The sequence below is a fragment of the Stegodyphus dumicola genome, chromosome 8 (assembly GCF_044657685.1).
Source record: "Stegodyphus dumicola isolate Sdum_Otavi_A_Nest chromosome 8, ASM4465768v1".
Classification (NCBI taxonomy): Eukaryota; Metazoa; Arthropoda; class Arachnida; order Araneae; family Eresidae; genus Stegodyphus; species Stegodyphus dumicola.
Window position 1 is genome coordinate 162884742 of NC_140775.1, and position 22536 is coordinate 162907277.

The following is a 22536-nucleotide window of genomic DNA, read 5'->3' on the forward strand; positions in this document are numbered from 1 at the left end:
GAACTTTGCAATACCGGATTACCGAAGGAAAGAACTGTAAAAAAGCGCTATTTTGCTTTCGAGACTATTGTTTTTCATTATCCTTTCTGTGGCTACAACAATGTTAAGTGAAGCACACAAGGAGTAACTTGATAACCTTTATTTGCTTCTACATTCGTAGAGAAGTCTAATCCTTTGAGCATCTGATTCGGACATTCCTTTCTTATCAGCATTTGCTGGTAAGTATCTGCCATCTTTTGCAACGATTGTCTTCAGATTCCAGTCTTTGGAAAAAGCCGTCTCACCATACAGCATGATAGAATTATAATCGAAAGGTGTCAGAAGTCGATTCTGCGTAGGTAATAGCTTCCTGAAGGCATAATACCACTCTGTAAAAAGGAATTAAAAACATTGTGACGAATTTGTTAGCTTAAATAATAAGGGAAATTTGAATGAAAGAATCAATGAATAACTTAATTTATTGAGATTAAAAGTCTTTAATCAACCGAACACAAACTATTGAGCAGCTCTTGTTATGATGATGATCATCCTTTAGAATTTATCGGAAAAATCTCTGCAAGAATTTTCAGAAATGAAGTTTTATGCTGGCGTCATAAATGGGTATAATTTTACATCTTTCATTGAAGCTACTGTTAGATGGAAACTTCCCCTTTTTACGTAGGTTACAGAAGCTAATTTTTATGCATTATAGAAATTTAGTTCTAGCCACTATTCAGTTACCAAAGAATTGGAAAGCAAATCGACAATCTGCAAGTAGCAAATTTTAAATCTCCGTATTAGGCCAAATTTATTTAATTCTTATTTCATTGCGTGAACACATAGGTAATATATGTCACAGCCCTCAGGAAAAGCTCAAGGGCCGTTTCCACTGGGGTTTATGAGCTAACGGAATCAGTGTCGACTAGCTCCGCTATGCTGAAATTCAGAGTTTTCAACTTGATGCCGTATGGGAAAAAACTGGTTTTGGAGATGGTTCAGCTACGTCAGTTATGTTCGTTGCTCAGATAAATCCCAGTGGGAACATCCCTTTAAGCGATAATCGCAATTATACTACTGACGTCATTTTCAATTTGCATTGAGAGGGCGGTTAATAAATAAATAGAATAATCCGAAATTGATTTTCACATCTTTAATGTTCAGTGATATTCTTTCGTGATTTACTTTTAGTATCTTTGTTTATAATTTTTTTTTTAAATTTGGTATATCGAAAGAAGTTTCAAACAGATAATTTTTAAATTCTAATTTAAAAATTTTTAAAGTCTAAAAATATATCATTAATATTCTTATGAATCTATATTATTTAAAAATCATAATCTATTAATCGAACAAAAATTCATAAGCTATAAATATTTTTCATTTCTAATCAATGCAAATAATATTATGAACTGACTACTTGCCAATACTAAAACCTACAAGTGTTTTCTAGGAAAAAAAAAAAAAAAATACTCTAGGATTCTGTGAATAAGATTTTCATTAAAAAAAACTATATTGATCAATTTTTTTCCACAATAATCTACATAAAAGTGCTTAGCCTTAATCTCTTAACATCAGAAACGTTTTCCTAAATTGATATTTTACTTTTAGTTGTGCACCAATGCAAAAATTTCGCTCTTCAATTTGTATACGGTCCTCGAATATGACACTGATTTTTAATATCAACTATCTTGAAGAATTTTTTGTTGTACGGAAGCCAAACTTTTCGCGTTTTATTTCATTCTATATTATAAGAAGTAAAAACTTTTCCGAAACATATATATATCGGGACCTAGAGAACGTATAAAAAGTTAGAATTCGTAATTTTCACAAAATAGATTGCCTTAAAAATGCCAAAATATGAATATTCGCATCATTTAATATACTTTTGTAACTGAAATACAACGACCAATAGTTGCGAAAATAAAGACTGGTTAATCCTTTGTTGCATCATGTCCACTCTAGTAGACAAAAGTTTAAATTTGTTTGTTCTTCTGTAAATGCCTTAACAGATTCCATTCCTGTGTTTATTCATTCTATATTATTAGAACTTTCAACTGTCGATCATAGATGGCTGTATAGCATCACTAAGTAAAGCATTGCTATTTGGAAAATGGCTGCTACTTCTGTTTCCAAGTTAGTACAATTTCTCATAGTAAACATTATATAATATTGCTTACATTTTCTTATACTACCATTTTTTATTCATAATTAGTAATTTTAGACTTTTTATTTTGAATGTCAGTTTAAGAAAATTGTAGAGTGAGTAGATAAAGATCTACCGAAAAGAGTGAATTGAAAGCCAAGTGTACTGCTTATCAATCCAAAACACCACTGGAAATGTTTACGTTTGGCAAGGAATTTCTAGAACATTTGACATTTGAATCCAATAGGTACAGGTTACAAAATCGCAGCAAAATGAATTCAATCACAATCTACGAAATGAATGTATTTTGGGGGATCTGTATGTACATGTAAGCAGTAGATTTACCATTTAGAAGATGGTAATGATCACTGCAATCAAGGCAGGAAATGATTTCAAATGCAATGACCGTAAATTCGTTGGGAAAAGATTTGTATGCATGTACGTATATGCATGCTGTCCACTGTAGCGAACAAACTGTAGCAATTATTTAAAACGAAATTTGAATAAAATAAAATTTTTTTATTATTACTAAGGTTATTTTAAGTAGAAAAATACAAACATTTTCGTTTAATTTCTTTAGATTATTTGTATGCAACAAAGGGTTAAAGACATCTGGGAATGCAGTATATATGTAACATACTTGTTGAACTTTGATAGCTTAGTTTGATCTCCCTTCCCCATTAGCAAGCATAGAAGGTTAAAAAAATAAACAATTACATTTGCATTCTGGATTCCATTTTGATGGAGCATGTTGTTGACTAAACGCTTTCATGGCTTTTCGTATGTGTGAAGCAAATACCAAGGAGTTTAGAATAGAACACAATATTCTGAGTTTGCTCTGCTATCTGAAAATGAAACCTGCCTGATAAGTAGCAGCCCTGTTTATGAGATTAAAACAGTGTTCTGCACTCTACAGCAATGAAACGTACTTCTTTCTAGCATGTTCCATGCATGTATTTTTGAGCAGAAATGTATTAAAATTTACGATGAAATTCGGCGTATTGCTAAAATTTGTTTTAAAGTAATGAACAAGATATCTATAACTTACCACATACAAGAAATTACCAAGAACTAATATGAAATCTAAATGCATGCGTATAGCATTAAAGCCGAAAGTCTTTAAAACGATATTTATATATATTTTAAGTCTTATGTAGGTTCTGTTAGTTATGGGTTTTCCAAATTAACTTTAAAAAGAAATATTTCTGATTTATTCTCAGCATTATCGTAATTTAACGAAGAATCATTTCATATAAAAATATTTCTGGAATAGGAGAGTTCTCATAATTCAGTATGTTTTATAGTTCAGTTTTTAAGCTGTAATATATTAAATGAAAATTCATATATTTTTTAATATTTATATAATCTCATATAAGCAACGTACTATCAATAAGTCATAAATATAAAACTAAATAAAATAAATTATGCAACTTTAATGATTTATTTTATACTTGTTTCATATTTATGAATCGAGATTAAAGAAATTAACTTGAATTCAAGCTCAGCTGAAGAAATCAAAAACAAAAATGTTTAGATATGGCCTTCCAAGTGTTCAATTATGATTAAATATTTTAGTAATTTTTATCACAATACTGAATAAACATTTATAAATTTTAAGAGTAGACACATTTTATACAAACAATTAAAAAAAAAAAAAAAAAAAAAGTTTATCTTGAACAAATGCACAAATAACATTTATAAAAGTTTAAAATGCATAAAAATGCGTAATAAAAAATATATAGGGGGTGGAGTACTTTATTTAACATTTTTACAATTCTTAAAAATAGTAAAAATCAATTTCTTACTTTTCATGGAGATTATCAGAAAAATTATTTAAAGCGATCGGATAACATTGTTTAAATCCTAGCATATATCATTGCTTGTTAAGGATCAACAATATCAGCTTCAAGCAGAAACAAGAAAATGTGATTAATATAATTTGATTGCTATTAAGCCCTTTTTGTTTAATTGCATCTGAGTAGAAAAATTATGACAACGAGATGTTTCTCATGTTTACTAAATTACAAGAAAAAACTAATATTGGAGAGTGAAAAGTAATTTTAGGAATCTTATTTAATGTTCTGTTCGTATATCCCTATGCAACAGAAGATCTCATGTTTCAAAAATGAAAATTAAAAAAATTACTGTAGTTTATTTTTCAGAGACAACAACTTTATGAGTATTCGTTGGCACTTAAATAAAATATTAAAATAGAATACAGAAATATTTTTCATCGACGGGTTACATTTAATAACTAGTTTTACTGAAGCTTCATATCTTGGATATACGTACTATTTTAACTTTTTAGCGCAGAAATTCCTCTATTTCTTCTAAGCTTTAACAGATGGCACCACTCACAAGTATATGTTGTAACCAATCTCATTTCACATGCTCATAAATCTTTCTTCATCATAAATCTATCTTCACTTTCATTTCTGAATCATAACTTTTTATTTCTGAATAGCATTCTACTGCCATTTTGAATTAATTAAAAAAATGGTAATGATAAAATAACAATTATGAAAATAATTCCTCTGAACAGAATGTGCTAGTATACTTTACTGACGCTGAATGTTTTAATTATAGAATGCTTCTGACATAAAAGTTTGTCATATGAAATTAGTTTTACGAATACTTTTAAGATCTACCATATGGCAACACTCGATTCTTCCATACTCTTTTATAATTTGCTTCTACCATAAAGCAGCAACAACTAATTACAGATATTCTTAAATTATGGATGTAATCAAACTGGGCTGTAGTCACTCTGCTTTATTAAATATTTGTATCGTATCATTAAATGACGTTTGTTTTATTCTTATATTATATTATGTATTAATTTCTGCTGACTTCTACGCCTCATCTTTATAAATGCATTAACTCAGCGTTTCTCAAATATTTTAATAGTGGCAGCCACGTTTATAAACTAGAATGTTTTGTAGGCCGTCGTACTCTTATCTTCGAAAGAAATTATTTTAGCGTATGTTCCAACCGGTTTTGAAAATAAAATGATTAAAATACATTTGATCTTGTATTGGTGTTAAGTTAATATAAGAAAATATATATATATAAAAATTTAATAATTCATGGCTATTCGAGTTTGAATCAATTTTACCTATAGTTAAATAAAAATTAATTTTTGTACTTATATTAATAAGCTAGATGAGTCGCCCGATTCTTGCACAGCTTTTCTATGTTTGGATGTGTGTTAGTAAGCTTAAACTGAGCCCGGCACACACATCAAGTAGATTTCGGTATTTTGTTTTAAACTCAGATGCATAGAAACAAACTAGGTTACAATTTTTCATCATGGTGGGTACAAAACATCATGGTGCAGTTCGCTATATCCTATTTTTGTTGGTAATGAAGTCTGTAAACTAATCTTCTGCTGGAATTTAATTTTAAATATTGTGTCATTCGAGAAATCAATCAACTATTCTTTTGTGCTCAATGACAGTCTGATATTTTCAAACGCAATAGTATGGATCACAGATGCATAAAAATTAGTAATAGTTACCATTTGAGAAATACGTTTCAAATTGTAACTTCGGAGGTTTTAGATGTGAATATGTGTTATCACACAATACTTTTTCAATCACAACATTCTTTTTTACTAAAACGGATTTTAATATTGGAAACAGGGAAAAAATTTTATATTTTATTCAATTAACCCATAAACTAAGATTCCTCTTTGTTTTCTGATGGCCACTGAGAACAGTAAGTCACTGAATTTTGCGAATACACATTAAAGCTACTCCGACGTACCACATGGTTGTACTTGTGTACCACATGGACCAGTGTGTCACATGGATATATGGTTAAGTTGGGGCCTCACCTTAGCCACATGTCATCAGCAAGAAACGATATATAAAAATCTTCGTCGATTTCGGTAAAAAACAGCAGAATTTTTTGTCTTAATTCAAAGAGCCTTGTTGAGTATTTTACCCCGTGAAAGAATCACGGAATGAAGACGAAGCTTTTTTTTCTCCGCACTTATGTCATCACAAAATAATAATAATATTCTGCTTGTCAGTGGCTTTCCTTTAATGATTACCTTAGATCTTCTAATACAGTTCTGATTAGATGGTATAGTTTTGACCACCAAGCTTCTTTGTGAATGAAACAATGTATCCAGTTAACATGCGGTGCCCCAACTATAGCTGCAATGCCACTATGCCTACCGACAAGCACAGAACCCTTTGCGAACAGAAGGCTAAACGTTTTTTTCTAATCAATGTCATGCTACATACGAGTTCGCAGAGTCTTTCAGAATAACACATTTTTATGAATGTCATTGCTAACTCATATATGACATAGACAAATCAACTGCACATCACATTCGAAATGTCTGTTATCTCGTCTATCTAAAATAATTAAAATATACTTTCCGTGTCATGCCATTTCAGTTTAGCGGGTTTCATTTACACGTCTGAAAGAACTTCATAGCATACAATGCAAGTTTTGGCACTCTCATTGTCACACTAAGTAAGTTCAAACCCAAAATAACCGTAGTTATATTTAGGAAGGTACTTTTTCTTTAATGGTTACGAGTACCATTTGATTAACATTTAGTTACGAATACCACTTTAATAGCATTAACATCACTTCAATGGCATTAATATCATAATCGTACACAGGTTCTTCACTATCGGCCCTGCCTAACTGAAGGATATCATCGCGTTATGTTCTTTCCAAAGATCTATTTAGAAGCATTATGCTCAATAGGTGTTAAATATCAGAGACAAATGCTTTCACTCTATCACATAAGAAAGTTTTCAAACAGCTAACACTAGTATTGAAGTAACAGACAAGTTATGAATAAACAATGCATATAATTTCTAATAAATGACTTGAGGTAGGCTGCAAAAAATGTGGTTCCAGATACGAGGCACAGATATGCACTTAAAATGAAATAATGGAGAGTGACAGACCGCAAAGTTGGCAAATGGTAATACATTTCATAAAAAAAAAAAGAGGTCTTTGGGTGAGAAAGTGATAGATGATTGCCATGTACACTTTTCGAACTCTGAGATTTTAAGCTATTGTGTGGTATACGCTATTAATTTAAATTTTAGCTTCAACTATTTTGTAAAACTAGGAGATCCACAAGGGCAGACTTCGAGGAACACAGCCTGAGAAACGTTGTATTAACCGAATACGCCAATAACGCATTCATTTTCTTAGGTTTTCTACTTCGAATTGCCAATCACGTATTCTTATCCGTAAATTCAAGGGAAAATTCCCTAAGTTTTCATATGTTTCTTATCTCTTGGCACAGTGAGAAATCTCAGTCACTGGGTCATTTGTATTCTCAATGAAAATATACTGCTATCTTAACATTCAAGATAAGAACTTTAACAATGTGTTTATTACTACAGATAAGCTGGATTATTCGATAATCTTCATAAATACACTGAATACTTTAATAGTATATTGCGTTGTTTGTAAAACGTACTAACGATTTTTTTTTCAAGTTTGGTACACAACTGTAACTATTTATTACAAATTTATTAGTCAGTAACAAAACTTTAGGCTCATGTACTATTCTTGCAATATGTATCGCAGAAAGTGGCAACAAATACTTACGCTTCTCTATGTTCTCCCAATTGATGGTTAAATTATCATCTCTGTCAGATCTGTTGTGCTCGTGTTCAAATCCAATGGCATGAAGAAGCTCGTGTACGATTGTTCCAAAATAATGGCAACCAAGGCCTAAAGACACTTTCTGCTCTCCTGTGCCTTGTCTTCCCCAGAACGACCAGCATCTGCAGACAGAATTCAATGCTCGAATTAAATAATTCGAGGAATTTAACAAATTTTAGTTTATAATTTATCAGTAATTAGTAACAAATATGTAACTGAGAAATGCTCAAGGTCCAGATCGCTTCGTTATCATAATAGGAGGGAAAAACTGGATTAAAAAACAATGTTTGCATAGTAATAAAATCATACATCTTAGTATTAAGGTGCATAACTCTGTTTTGTTTTCAGTATTGTTCCTTTTATTGCTATTGTTTTAACGGAACTCTCCTGTCTATCATTAATACAGTACACTATCTGCTCCATAAGTTTAAAAAAAAAAAAAAAAAAAAATGAAAGTTTTCAGATTTTAAATTACGTTCAAAGGGTCAATTTTAACATTTTGTATGCTACCTTTATTTATTAAATATAATGTTTTTCTCACTTAAATCATAAAATTCAGTTCAAGAGCTGTATCGTAAAATAATTTTAAATTGAGTATATCTTCAGAATTTCCGATACACATTCTCACGCGCTGAAGATAAAAAAGTTTTTTTTTTTTTTTTTTTTTTTTTTTTTTTCCCTGTACAACGTTGCCACTGCTCGCTTTGAAAGCCTTGAGTTCGTTAATCAAAAATTCGTTAAAGTTTTACAAAACATATAATAAATATATAATAAAACAAATTCCAAATTTCAGATTTGGGCTTCCAGATGCCCATATTCGCAGTAGGATTACATCATTCAAAATTTGATGGCTCTAGGTACCGTTCTTTTATAACAATACGAGAAACATATATACATTTATGCAGATTCTTGATTATTTAATTTCTTCAAATATAATACACGGCGATAATATTTGGTGGCAACAGTTTGAAAAGCTAAACCGACATTCAGAGTGATTCGACGCAAAATCGCAAAACGAAAATAATAGTCCCTCAGGGAAAAAGCCCCTTTGGACTAAAAATTTTAAATTGCCCTTTACACAATAGGCAAACAGCATGAGTATTAATTTTTGAAATAACTTATACTATCTTTACACACGCACACACACACACACACACACACACACACACATATATATATATATATTCTTGACCACACAGGTCGTTTTTTGTTTGTTTTTCCTTTCTTAAATTATATATATGTAATGATTTCAAATATGCGTAGATGAAAACAGTGGAACTTTTAGCAGCTTTCGATATTGCGTAGATGACGGAGAAGACCGTAGTGGCTTGAAGATGGCAGAGTGGAAAGCCTGATGACGCAATTTAGCACAACGTATCTTGAAAAATCACAATCTTTATTTTTTTTACGTATATCAAATCATTCTTTTTTCAGACAAGATGTTTACTAATTATATTTGAATATATAAATTGCATTTTGAAGTAGAACGTCATCTTAAGTAAGTAAGCAGGAGCAGCATGGTTTAGGAGCGTTTTGCCAGCAGAAGAGCTATGCGGAAAAAAGGATAAGTATCATAGAACTTCAGAGGTAGAAGGGTGGGAGTCGGAAAAGTTACAGTTCAGAGTTTTGGTTTACAATTAATTTGATTGGACAAGAGCCATCTGCATTAAAACGTTACGTTAAGATAGAAAAATCTGGAACCTGTGAGAAGAGATGAATTTAGGGGCAGATCACCAAATTTAGAATGTTAATTTTGAGGTCGCCAATTATTATTTTTTTTTTTTGAAACAGCTATCATATTTTGTTATATTTGACATATTCCACCTTCAAAAGAAAGGTTGGGAGAGGAGGATGGAAGAACAAGCATTAGCAGCAAAAAGTGAAAGATATAATTGTGAAAATACAAAACATATTAACTTTTAAACAAAAAATTACTGTCATAAAATTTTGACCGATATTTTGACTCAATTTGACATTTCATTGAAAGTCATAAAATTTGGAATCGAATTATTAATTTTAAGCACTATATTCTTTTAAAACAATAGCATATTTTATGGTTCTGAGGTAAGAATGTCCAATGAAATTTTGTAAAGTTCTTGACACGGTAAAAGTTCAAATTTTTTTTTAAAAGTAAATGTTCAAATAAAAGTCTTTCCAATTTTTGTCGATGAAAATATTTCTATTATAATACAAATTGAGATGCCAAATTTCATGTTATTTGTTAAAATTTCCATAACACTATAACCTCTTTTATTTTCTATTTCATTTGGGAATTTCATCTATCTGTCCTAAAAATAGCGCTTAAGTCTAAACTGCGTCATTCAAATTAATTATGCGATCTTACGTAACCTTTAATGCGGATTTCTCTTGACCAATCACCTAATTATAAACCAAAACTCAAAACTGAAACTTTTGCCTCCACCCTTCTTCCAGCTTTTCCTGGTCAGACGCTTTGCGGCTACCTTCTTTGTTCAAGGAATATGTGCTGATGTAACAAAAATGGGGAGTGCATAAGACACTCGTCCGTATGTGAACCAAATATTGCGAATCCCGACTTGCTTTTCTTCAATAATAAAGTTATCTTGAATCCGGACATGTCTGCCACGTTTCTCAGCTGCTCATCTATTACGCCACCGGCAAGCTCCAAATCATTCATTTTATATCATGCCATTTTGTGTACCTGCTGCCTAGAACTCCAATGGGAAAAGTATCTGCAAGTTCATCGTTCTTAAAGTTAGATATCATCGAGTATTCAAATATGGTGCTTACTTCATTTTGCAAATTTTTCAAAAAAAAAAAAAAAAAAAAAAAAAAGGTGCGTGGAACTAATTTCCAATGCAGTGCTTCCAAAATTTGTGTTTTCATTACATATATATATATGTTACGGTGAAACACCGAAATCTGGAGAATGTCGACTTTCACCGGTGGATGTCAACATTTACATAGTCTCTTGGTGTATGTCCGAAATATTTTCCGAATACTCTTATTTCTGACTTACACCGGTGAATGTCGACATTCACCATGTATTAATGGTGAATGTTGAACATATAAGAATATTATATTTCCTTCTCCGTAATTCATTCGCGGAAAAACGCACTTGAGACTCAGAATAAGTTGCAGTAACATACTTTCGAACTTTCGGTGGAAAATTTGTTGCCGGCAATTCCCCATACAGTGCGAATTCATAACAATGCTCGAAAATCCTGATTCAGAGAAATATTCCTCAAACGTATGCGTAAACGGGAACGGTTTCTTCAACTAAGAAAGAATAGCAGTGTCAACATTTTTTCGCGAAGTCTTTTCTGTCTGGAAGACATTTAAGATCTAATTATAAGATCTTAAGAACATAAGAACTTAAAACACACAGTACATTCAAATTGAGAAAGGAAAATAATAGAAGTTATAAACTTACCAAATTATGTGATTCAAATCTTATTTATTGCAACAACTTAAACTATTATGACACTTTGAATTGCACAAGAGGCCCTTGCTTTTACAACTGCATTTATTTGTGGAACACTTCCTTTTGGAATGGCAGCGTGTACATATACTCCTCTCTTTTCACCAGAGCATATCTGTGATCACAGATATGCTACACCAGAGCATATCTGTGATGGTCCGAATGTACAAGAATGTAAAGAAATATTCGATCTTTCACCGATGTATTTGGTGAATGTTGACATTCTCCGGTGAAAGTCGACATTTTCCAATTTCGGTCTTTCACGGTAACATAAGATATAACAAAATGCGATGGCTGCTTTAAAAAAATATTTGGCAACCGCAAAATTAACTTTCTAAATTTGGTGTTCCCCCCCCCCTAAACTCATCTGTTCATCCAAATTCGAGATCATTCCAAATTACATAACACTGCTTGAGAAAGGTAGCTAAAACTAATATTGACCAATCATAGCTTAGAATACTCTTCACCTACGAAGTGTAAATACTGAGTTACGAGCACTATGCTTCCTTTTTTTTAACTGACTTCTGCTATGCAAAGAACTCCGCGCCGCTTATGCTTCCCTGCCTGAAATGACGTCGTAGCTTTTTATCTGTATATATAAAAATTATTTGTATTCATCTATGATCGAAAAGTAATTTGTCTGCTAAAAAAATAACTTTTGATGTGCCTAAAAGTAAAGATGGTGATTTGCCGAAATTAGTTTTGTCAAGAAATTTAAAATTTAAAAAATTCCTTAAAGATTTTTTTTCTTTTATTTTCTTTAAGGATTTTTTTGAATTAGGGTATTGATTATTTAAAAGATTTGGTTTTTACATTTATTAAATTATTTGTTGCATTTATTAGATAATTTGAAATTTATTAATTATGAATTTCAAAATTTTCGTCTTTGTGAAACATTAGTTCTAAATTTCTTACTTATATATATATATATGCATATATATTTAAGTGCTGATTTTGTAATTTATAGCTGTCAATTGTATAAGGAAATAAAGTGTGATGCGTGATTGTTTAGTAAATAAATAAATAAAAAGGCTTCAGTTCCTTCAGAATTCTTCGATGATACGCTTCGGAACGCTTCGATGATAGCCAGTTTTCATGGTCTATGGGATAATACATAAGCAGCGGTTTTATGGTCTATGGGATAATACTTAAAGGCAGATTTTGCATGTTAAAATTTAGAAAAAGCCAAGAATGCACTACTTCTGTGAGGAGCATTTTGATTGCAAGTATCATATCAATACCATAGTCCTCTTATAGCAGGGGCTCCCAACGACGGGTGCTTGTGTCCTTTGGGGGACGGGAGGTGCGAAGAAGCATTCTAAGGGTGCGAGATAATATTTTAATTTTTTGTTTAAAATAAATAATTGTTTAAAAATTACACGGATGACGTTGGTGCATGTGCAAAAGATACATCTTGCACGTGCGTTGGTAACAGATTTGCCTCGCATGTTGTTAAAGTCAGTCGCATTTTGCGACTGATCGCATTTTGCAACAAAACGGACGATAGTTAATTCTGAGTGCGTTATGTAGTGATTCTGTGTGTCGGTGCCTTGCTTATTTCTCTTCTGAAAGAAAATGGGTTATAGTTTTTGAGAACGCATTTCGATCCTTTTTTATTTTCTTTCTTTTTTTTAGTCCAAAGGGATTTCAGTCCCGAAGGGCTATTGCTTTCGTTTTGGCATTTTGCGTCGGACTCATAAACGTCGGTTCACTTTTCAAACTGTTGCCACAAAATGTTAGAGTCCTGCATTATATTTGAAGAAATTAAATAATGAAAAATCTGCATAAATGATTGTCTATTTCTCGCATTGTGATAAAACAATGGTACATAGAGCCATCGAATTTTGAATAACGTAATCCTCCAACGAATATGAGCATGTGGAAGACCAAATTTGGAATTTGTTTTATTATAGATTTTATATTTTGTAAAACTTTAACGAATTTTTGATTTACAAACTCAATGCTTTAAAAGCGAGAAATGGCAACGTTATATAGAAAAAAAATTACTTTTATCTCCAGCTCGCGAGACTGTGTATATCGGAAATTCTAAAGATATGCTTAATTTAACATTATTTTGCGATATTGCTCTTGAACTGAATTTTATGGTTTAAGTCCAAAGAACATGATATTTAATAAATAAAGGTAACACTCAATACGTTAAAAAAACGCCCCTTTGGACGTAATTTAAAATCTGAAAAATTTCAGATTTTTTTTTTTTTGGGGGGGGAGGGAGGCGTATTATCATTCATAATGTAAAATTTCTTTAAACATTAGGTTTAAAAAATATAAATCCAGTTTTGAAAAATTGCTTCACCTCTTCGAAATATATTGTTATCAACAAACACCGTGTGTTAAACTTTTAGTTCAGTAGCCGATCAGGAAGTAATTTAACAATAGGCGACAAAATTTTAACCACAGTGACAGACACAACGAGTGAACTAAATAGAAAGCTTATAAAAGGATACTGCATTTACTATGTTTATCACTGACTTATCTATCTTATTACGTTGACTTAATAGTTATTTTTGAGACGAGCTTTTATGACAAATTTTAATCTTCATATACTTTTTTATGAGGAGACTTTCTAAACGTTAATAAGGGATCATTTATAAATGTGAAATTATAGAACATTAGTTTTACCCATTTGCTTGAACTATTCTGATATAATCTTTGTGATGAGGTTCCTTGGGAAAAAATCGAATACAAGATCGTTCTTCGATGTGACGCATGGCTCTCATCAACAAATTCCAGATGGGATCTGAAAAAGAATTGAGAAAAGTGAGGCCGTGTTTTGAAGCTAAATGAAGAATAAACTTCTTTTCGTCTTCATCCAAACCTTTAGAGAAAGAGCAAAAGCTCTGCTTTACGTACATAGTTCTTCGTCTACTACGTAAGGGACATTCGCATTTGGCCATCTGTTAACGTCTCTTGGGATAGCATTTCTGTCCTGTAAGAATAATAAAAACTTATTATTATTTACGTAGTCTTTTTTACTGTAATAAACGGAATTTCACTGGCAATAAAAACCATTCTAAAAAATTCTGGGCATGCCTTAATAAGCTGTGTTTGTAGTGAAAATAGGAAATTTACGAATGACGTTTGGTCAGAAGGAATTACTTGCAGGCCTTAAGGACTTAAACGGCAGTTGTAATATTTTAGTGAAGGACATTAAGTTTTACTTTCAAAGACAACTCAAAGACTTACATTTCGTCAAATTTTATTGTATCTGGGACATTGTTGGTTATTACGGAAATGAGAGGGCAGATCCATTGGACAAAGAAGCTTTCACGAGAGAAGCCGGAATGAAGCCAATGTCCAGGATAAAATAAATAAATAAAGCTTTACGATTATGAAAAGAACATACAAAAAGATGTGGCAAAATGAATGGATGGCATCAGAGAAAAGGAAAGATTATTTGCTAAATTTGGCTTTTCACTCAACATGGCCGCTATCCGGAATACCTTGGTCAATTTAATTTGTAACAACTATGAGAATTGTAGAATTTTTGGCGACAGCAGAGAGAGACATATGAATGAACAAATTTTTAACTAGGAAATAAACAAACCAAGATGATATATACATGGACGCATAATTTCGGTTTCTTACCGCACCAGGGATTAGTTGTCTATTTAATCAGCTAAATTCATTTTAAGCCGCATTGTCCTTATGTATTTTGACAGCTGGTATTTCAAGGCTTATTTGTAAACAATTTTGTTTGATTCTAGGAAGTTGTTTCGAGTCTCATCAAATATGAAAACTCTAAAGGCATATATTGACTCTTTATTAATGCAGAGGTCAGAATGTAGTTCAAACAGGAAAAAAAAGTTGTGTGACATGTATGAAGAAGACGTGTTGACAAAACGGCAGTGTCAAAACCTCCTTCACAAAATTTCATTGTGGTAATTTCGATACTGAAGATGCACTACATTCTGGAAGATCAGTTGAAGCTAATAAAGGCAAATTAAAATGTACTGATAGAAATAAACTGCTGTATAACAACACGAGAAATCGTTAAGAGATTTAATTTGTCTAATTAATCATTTATGATCACATGAAATGATATGGTTTTATTTCAAAGCTCAATATATGTGGTCGGCAAGTTCTTAAAGAAAAAGACTTGATCCTTTGTACTATCTTTTGCCTTTTCAAACGTCAAGAAAAGAATCCATTTTTGATGCAAATCATAAGTGGTGACCAGAAATGGTTTATTTATAACAACTGAGAAGGCACGTGATCATGCAGTAGCAGAGATGAGGTGCTCAAAGCACTTTGAAAGCCGATATTCATAAAAATGTGTATGTGTGTGTGTGCGTATACACATAAACTGCTTATTTAAAAATTAATTAGCCATTTTATAGAAAATAATAATTTTTATTCTCTTGTAAATTATTGTGTGTAGAATAGTGTAGGGCGAATATGACTATGTTCAAATAACTCTCATGGTTGCGAAAATCCATATAAACTTATTCTGTTTTACTTGTCTTTGAAAAGTTACTTTTTCTAAATGAAGACCCATTGCATTAAAAAGGTGATTACGTATGCCACATATTGAAAACAACTCACCATATTCGGGTCGATTCCCATAATGTCACCTTCAAATAGACCTTCATTCTCCATCGGGTCCTTCCTCACTTTAAACAAAAATGAATATAATTACAATCAACAATATAGTACTAAAAGCAGGTATAGATATAAATTTATGATAATAAAAGCCACAGTTATCGTGAAAGAGTATGATTCCCAAAATCAAGCCACAGTTCAAATAAAAAGGTAAGAACTTCTTTTGTATAAAGTATAAGATAATTTTTTTAATTAAAAATTAGAATATCAATAATTATAATATAGACCGAATAATATCGGTCTTTTGCATAAGAGATTTCAATCTTGCTTGCACGAAATAGTCCATTACCGATTATAAGATTTATAATTATTTGATTCATGACTTTGGACCTTGTCCTCAGTGCAAGCTTTCTGAGAGTATTTTGTGAGAGATTTGCTTTATGCCAAAATATACTCTGTAACATAAAAAGCGGAGCATCAGTAAGGAGTTATCCGAATGGGATGCAATAGTGTAAGCCCATTCCTCACAATAAAATATGCAAATGTTTAAATTTTGGCGCCGAGAGACTGAATAGCTTGAGCTCCAGCGCACTGCCACAGAGCATTCGGATGGTGTATAAAACAAAGGATATTCGAATGCCAAGAAATGGCTTCCATGCAAATATGGTTCCACGTGGACTGTACTAATGCTTCGGAGACCGGTTATCGAACAGAATTCAAACTCGGGACCAATTATAGCACCGAAACATGCGGTAAGGAACAATAAAATTCCTTACGCATTTTTCATTAGTCTTTCGCTTTTAATAATACGTTCAAACTTTTCGATACTTCCAACATTGAACATCGAAATATTCGGGGACATCATGTGATTTAGACAACAAATCAGTTTTCTTCTGTTTGCTAAACTGATTTGAAATCTTTCATATAATTCCTAGTGACACACATAGTATCTTCATTTTGATGATGTTTGACGACATAAATCGAACGCATTTAAAAGCGAAACCATTTGCAGTTCCTTGAAGAAAGATTGTTTTAGAACTATTGTCTCTCTTTGTCCATTACTTTCTTGCGAAATTGTCTCTGGTCTTCAACCTGAAATCCACAGGAACAGCAAAACGAACTCACAGAGTGAGGAATATTGGTGGAGTGTACTTAATGCCATCTCTAGGGTTAAAATCAAAATCAAATATTAAATACTCGTGATTCATTATCTACTAAGAATTTCCTTTAGAAGAGCGTTTCGACTGAATCAGTTGCTTATGAATTTTAGCGACTGAATCATAAGCGACTGAATCAGTTGCTTATGTATTTTTCACTCGAGTTTCTTAATCCTTTTTTATTATTATTATTATTTTGGAGCATCATTTTATTATAAGATTTTTAAGCCTAGATCTTAATTCGATAAATAGTTCATGTCTTCAATTTTCAGAGGGGTTTCAAGAGTAGAAATATTCTATTTTTAAAGTAGGACTACGTTCCTGAATGACGGTCTCAGGGATAAAAAAGTTTTAAAGACGCAAAACATGTCTTAGTAGAATACTTCATCTCAATAACTCCTAAAGCTATAGTTTTCGTTTATGGCTTATTTAATTATTAAAGGAGATCATTACAAAAAACATTAAACATTTTTTAAAACCGGAATAGTGGGTGAACCCAGTAGAGCCTGTAAAAATACACAATATTTCGATGACGTCACAAGGGTTCGAGCGTAAATTAGGTATAACACAGTTCAGTTTAATCTTAAATCCATAGGCAAGCGGTTGTGGGAGCGACGTACTGATTATTCTTGTGACAAAAATAATTATAAAATGTCGAAAAATAAAGTTGTACTAAGAATACAGGACAGGAGACAAGATGCAAAATTAAAGAACGATTTATTGAAAGAAGATTATAAAGAATATTTAGCTATAAAATGGAAAGAATTCAACAAACGATGTTATGAAAATAATAAAAAGAAAATAAGATTAACTAAAGTTGTTACTTTTCAAATAAATCAAGGTTCTTCAACTTCTTGTGCTGTTGCCAATAATAAATTGCAAATTTGAGTATAACTTTACCAGATTATAGTGGGGATATTCTTTAACATTGTTTGTCAGATTAAAAAAATTGATCAGTTGCGTACACAATATTTAAAAACCTTTGGAATGAATGTAACAGAGAGCTTCCCGTCAATTTTTATCGACGAACCTTCATTTCCATGATTATCCGTCACAACGGTTTTTCAAAATTATGATTGATATCCTTTTCGAACTGTTTTAAAGCTTGATAAAGCATCACTTTTGATATTTTACTGTTTTTGATATGCAACGGTTAAACGCAGCAATTTTGCTTCCTTTGGCATCTTGGTTATAAATATGTACTGTTCAGTTTTTAAGAGCTTTCGTTAAATAAGTTGCCATTTTATAAATGATTCTAGCATTTAACTGAAATTACTATTGCTTTGGAGGAAATGAATCGTTGTTACCACGGCAACTTGAAAATTTGCATATTTGCTATTGTTAGCCCATACCTAATCAATGTGCTTGTCTCATATTTAACCGTGTTAAGGTTATTTAGATTATAACATTAAACACATGAATTCTATCTGCCAGAAAAGAAGGATGTATTCAAGGAGAAATGTTATTTATCCGGGTTAAGGTTATTTAGATTATAACATTAAACACATGAATGCTATCTGCCAAAAAAGAAGGATGTATTCAAGAAGAAACGTTATTTATCCGGGTTAAGGTTATTTAGATTATAACATTAAACACATGAATGCTATCTGCCAGAAAAGAAGGATGTATTCAAGAAGAAACGTTATTTATCTGGGTTAAGGTTATTTAGATTATAACATTAAATACATGAATGCTATCTGCCAGAAAAGAAGGATGTATTCAAGAAGAAACGTTATTTATCCGGGTTAAGGTTATTTAGATTATAACATTAAACACATGAATGCTATCTGCCAGAAAAGAAGGATGTATTCAAGAAGAAACGTTATTTATCCGGGTTAAGGTTATTTAGATTATAACATTAAACACATGAATGCTATCTGCCAGAAAAGAAGGATGTATTCAAGAAGAAACGTTTTTTATCCGGGTTAAGGTTATTTAGATTATAACATTAAACACATGAATGCTATCTGCCAGAAAAGAAGGATGTATTCAAGAAGAAACGTTATTTATCCAGGTTAAGGTTATTTAGATTATAACATTAAACACATGAATGCTATCTGCCAGAAAAGAAGGATGTATTCAAGAAGAAACGTTATTTATCCGGGTTAAGGTTATTTAGATTATAACATTAAACACATGAATGCTATCTGCCAGAAAAGAAGGATTTATTCAAGAAGAAACGTTATTTATCCGGGTTAAGGTTATTTAGATTATAACATTAAAACACATGAATGCTATCTGCCAGAAAAGAAGGATGTATTCAAGAAGAAACGTTATTTATCCGGGTTAAGGTTATTTAGATTATAACATTAAACACATGAATGCTATCTGCCAGAAAAGAAGGATGTATTCAAGGAGAAATGTTATTTATCCGGGTTAAGGTTATTTAGATTATAACATTAAACACATGGATGCTATCTGCCAAAAAAGAAGGATGTATTCAAGAAGAAACGTTATTTATCCGGGTTAAGGTTATTTAGATTATAACATTAAACACATGAATGCTATCTGCCAGAAAAGAAGGATGTATTCAAGAAGAAACGTTATTTATCCGGGTTAAGGTTATTTAGATTATAACATTAAACACATGAATGCTATCTGCCAGAAAAGAAGGATGTATTCAAGAAGAAACGTTATTTATCCAGGTTAAGGTTATTTAGATTATAACATTAAACACATGAATGCTATCTGCCAGAAAAGAAGGATGTATTCAAGAAGAAACGTTATTTATCCAGGTTAAGGTTATTTAGATTATAACATTAAACACATGAAAGCTATCTGCCAGAAAAGAAGGATGTATTCAAGAAGAAACGTTATTTATCCAGGTTAAGGTTATTTAGATTATAACATTAAACACATGAATGCTATCTGCCAGAAAAGAAGGATGTATTCAAGAAGAAACGTTATTTATCCGGGTTAAGGTTATTTAGATTATAACATTAAACACATGAATGCTATCTGCCAGAAAAGAAGGATGTATTCAAGAAGAAACGTTATTTATCCAGGTTAAGGTTATTTAGATTATAACATTAAACACATGAATGCTATCTGCCAGAAAAGAAGGATGTATTCAAGAAGAAACGTTATTTATCCAGGTTAAGGTTATTTAGATTATAACATTAAACACATGAATGCTATCTGCCAGAAAAGAAGGATGTATTCAAGAAAAAACGTTATTTATCCGTGTTAAGGTTATTTAGATTATAACATTAAACACATGAATGCTATCTGCCAGAAAAGAAGGATGTATTCAAGAAGAAACGTTATTTATCCGTGTTAAGGTTATTTAGATTATAACATTAAACACATGAATGCTATCTGCAAGAAAAGAAGGATGTATTCAAGAAGAAACGTTATTTATCCGGGTTAAGGTTATTTAGATTATAACATTAAACACATGAATGCTATCTGCCAGAAAAGAAGGATGTATTCAAGAAGAAACGTTATTTATCCAGGTTAAGGTTATTTAGATTATAACATTAAACACATGAATGCTATCTGCCAGAAAAGAAGGATGTATTCAAGGAGAAACGTTATTTATCCGGGTTAAGGTTATTTAGATTATAACATTAAACACATGAATGCTATCTGCCAAAAAAGAAGGATGTATTCAAGAAGAAACGTTAATTATCCGTGTTAAGGTTATTTAGATTATAACATTAAACACATGAATGCTATCTGCCAGAAAAGAAGGATGTATTCAAGAAGAAACGTTATTTATCCGGGTTAAGGTTATTTAGATTATAACATTAAACACATGAATGCTATCTGCCAGAAAAGAAGGATGTATTCAAGAAGAAACGTTATTTATCCGGGTTGAGGTTATTTAGATTATAACATTAAACACATGAATGCTATCTGCCAGAAAAGAAGGATATATTCAAGAAGAAACGTTATTTATCCGGGTTGAGGTTATTTAGATTATAACATTAAACACATGAATGCTATCTGCCAGAAAAGAAGGATGTATTCAAGAAGAAACGTTATTTATCCAGGTTAAGGTTATTTAGATTATAACATTAAACACATGAATGCTATCTGCCAGAAAAGAAGGATGTATTCAAGAAGAAACGTTATTTATCCAGGTTAAGGTTATTTAGATTATAACATTAAACACATGAATGCTATCTGCCAAAAAAGAAGGATGTATTCAAGAAGAAACGTTATTTATCCGGGTTAAGGTTATTTAGATTATAACATTAAACACATGAATGCTATCTGCCAAAAAAGAAGGATGTATTCAAGAAGAAACGTTATTTATCCGGGTTAAGGTTATTTAGATTATAACATTAAACACATGAATGCTATCTGCCAAAAAAGAAGGATGTATTCAAGAAGAAACGTTATTTATCCGGGTTAAGGTTATTTAGATTATAACATTAAACACATGAATGCTATCTGCCAGAAAAGAAGGATGTATTCAAGAAGAAACGTTATTTATCCAGGTTAAGGTTATTTAGATTATAACATTAAACACATGAATGCTATCTGCCAGAAAAGAAGGATGTATTCAAGAAGAAACGTTATTTATCCAGGTTAAGGTTATTTAGATTATAACATTAAACACATGAATGCTATCTGCCAGAAAAGAAGGATGTATTCAAGGAGAAACGTTATTTATCCGGGTTAAGGTTATTTAGATTATAACATTAAACACATGAATGCTATCTGCCAGAAAAGAAGGATGTATTCAAGAAGAAACGTTATTTATCCAGGTTAAGGTTATTTAGATTATAACATTAAACACATGAATGCTATCTGCCAGAAAAGAAGGATGTATTCAAGAAGAAACGTTATTTATCCAGGTTAAGGTTATTTAGATTATAACATTAAACACATGAATGCTATCTGCCAGAAAAGAAGGATGTATTCAAGAAGAAACGTTATTTATCCGGGTTAAGGTTATTTAGATTATAACATTAAACACATGAATGCTATCTGCCAAAAAAGAAGGATGTATTCAAAAAGAAACGTTATTTATCCGGGTTAAGGTTATTTAGATTATAACATTAAACACATGAATGCTATCTGCAAGAAAAGAAGGATGTATTCAAGAAGAAACGTTATTTATCCGGGTTAAGGTTATTTAGATTATAACATTAAACACATGAATGCTATCTGCCAGAAAAGAAGGATGTATTCAAGGAGAAACGTTATTTATCCGGGTTAAGATTATTTAGATTATAACATTAAACACATGAATGCTATCTGCCAGAAAAGAAAGATGTATTCAAGAAGAAACGTTATTTATCCGGGTTAAGGTTATTTAGATTATAACATTAAACACATGAATGCTATCTGCCAGAAAAGAAGGATGTATTCAAGAAGAAACGTTTTATATCCGGGTTAAGGTTATTTAGATTATAACATTAAACACATGAATGCTATCTGCCAGAAAAGAAGGATGTATTCAAGAAGAAACGTTATTTATCCAGGTTAAGGTTATTTAGATTATAACATTAAACACATGAATGCTATCTGCCAGAAAAGAAGGATGTATTCAAGAAGAAACGTTTTTTATCCGGGTTAAGGTTATTTAGATTATAACATTAAACACATGAATGCTATCTGCCAGAAAAGAAGGATGTATTCAAGAA

General features: G+C 31.5%; 1 protein-coding gene across 1 annotated transcript in view; it reads right to left on the reverse strand.

Moving 5' to 3' along the window:
• Window positions 1-124: 124 nt before the first annotated feature.
• The window catches only part of LOC118202013 (astacin-like metalloprotease toxin 5), a 28513-nt gene continuing 6101 nt past the window's right edge, over window positions 125-22536 (reverse strand). The window contains exons 2-6 of the mRNA XM_035374173.2: window positions 15786-15853; window positions 14094-14169; window positions 13863-13980; window positions 7706-7884; window positions 125-368 (exon numbers count right to left, since the gene is read on the reverse strand). Of these exons, the coding sequence (XP_035230064.1) occupies window positions 139-368; window positions 7706-7884; window positions 13863-13980; window positions 14094-14169; window positions 15786-15853 (671 nt within the window). The 3' untranslated portion in view covers window positions 125-138. The remainder of the gene's footprint in view (window positions 369-7705; window positions 7885-13862; window positions 13981-14093; window positions 14170-15785; window positions 15854-22536) is intronic.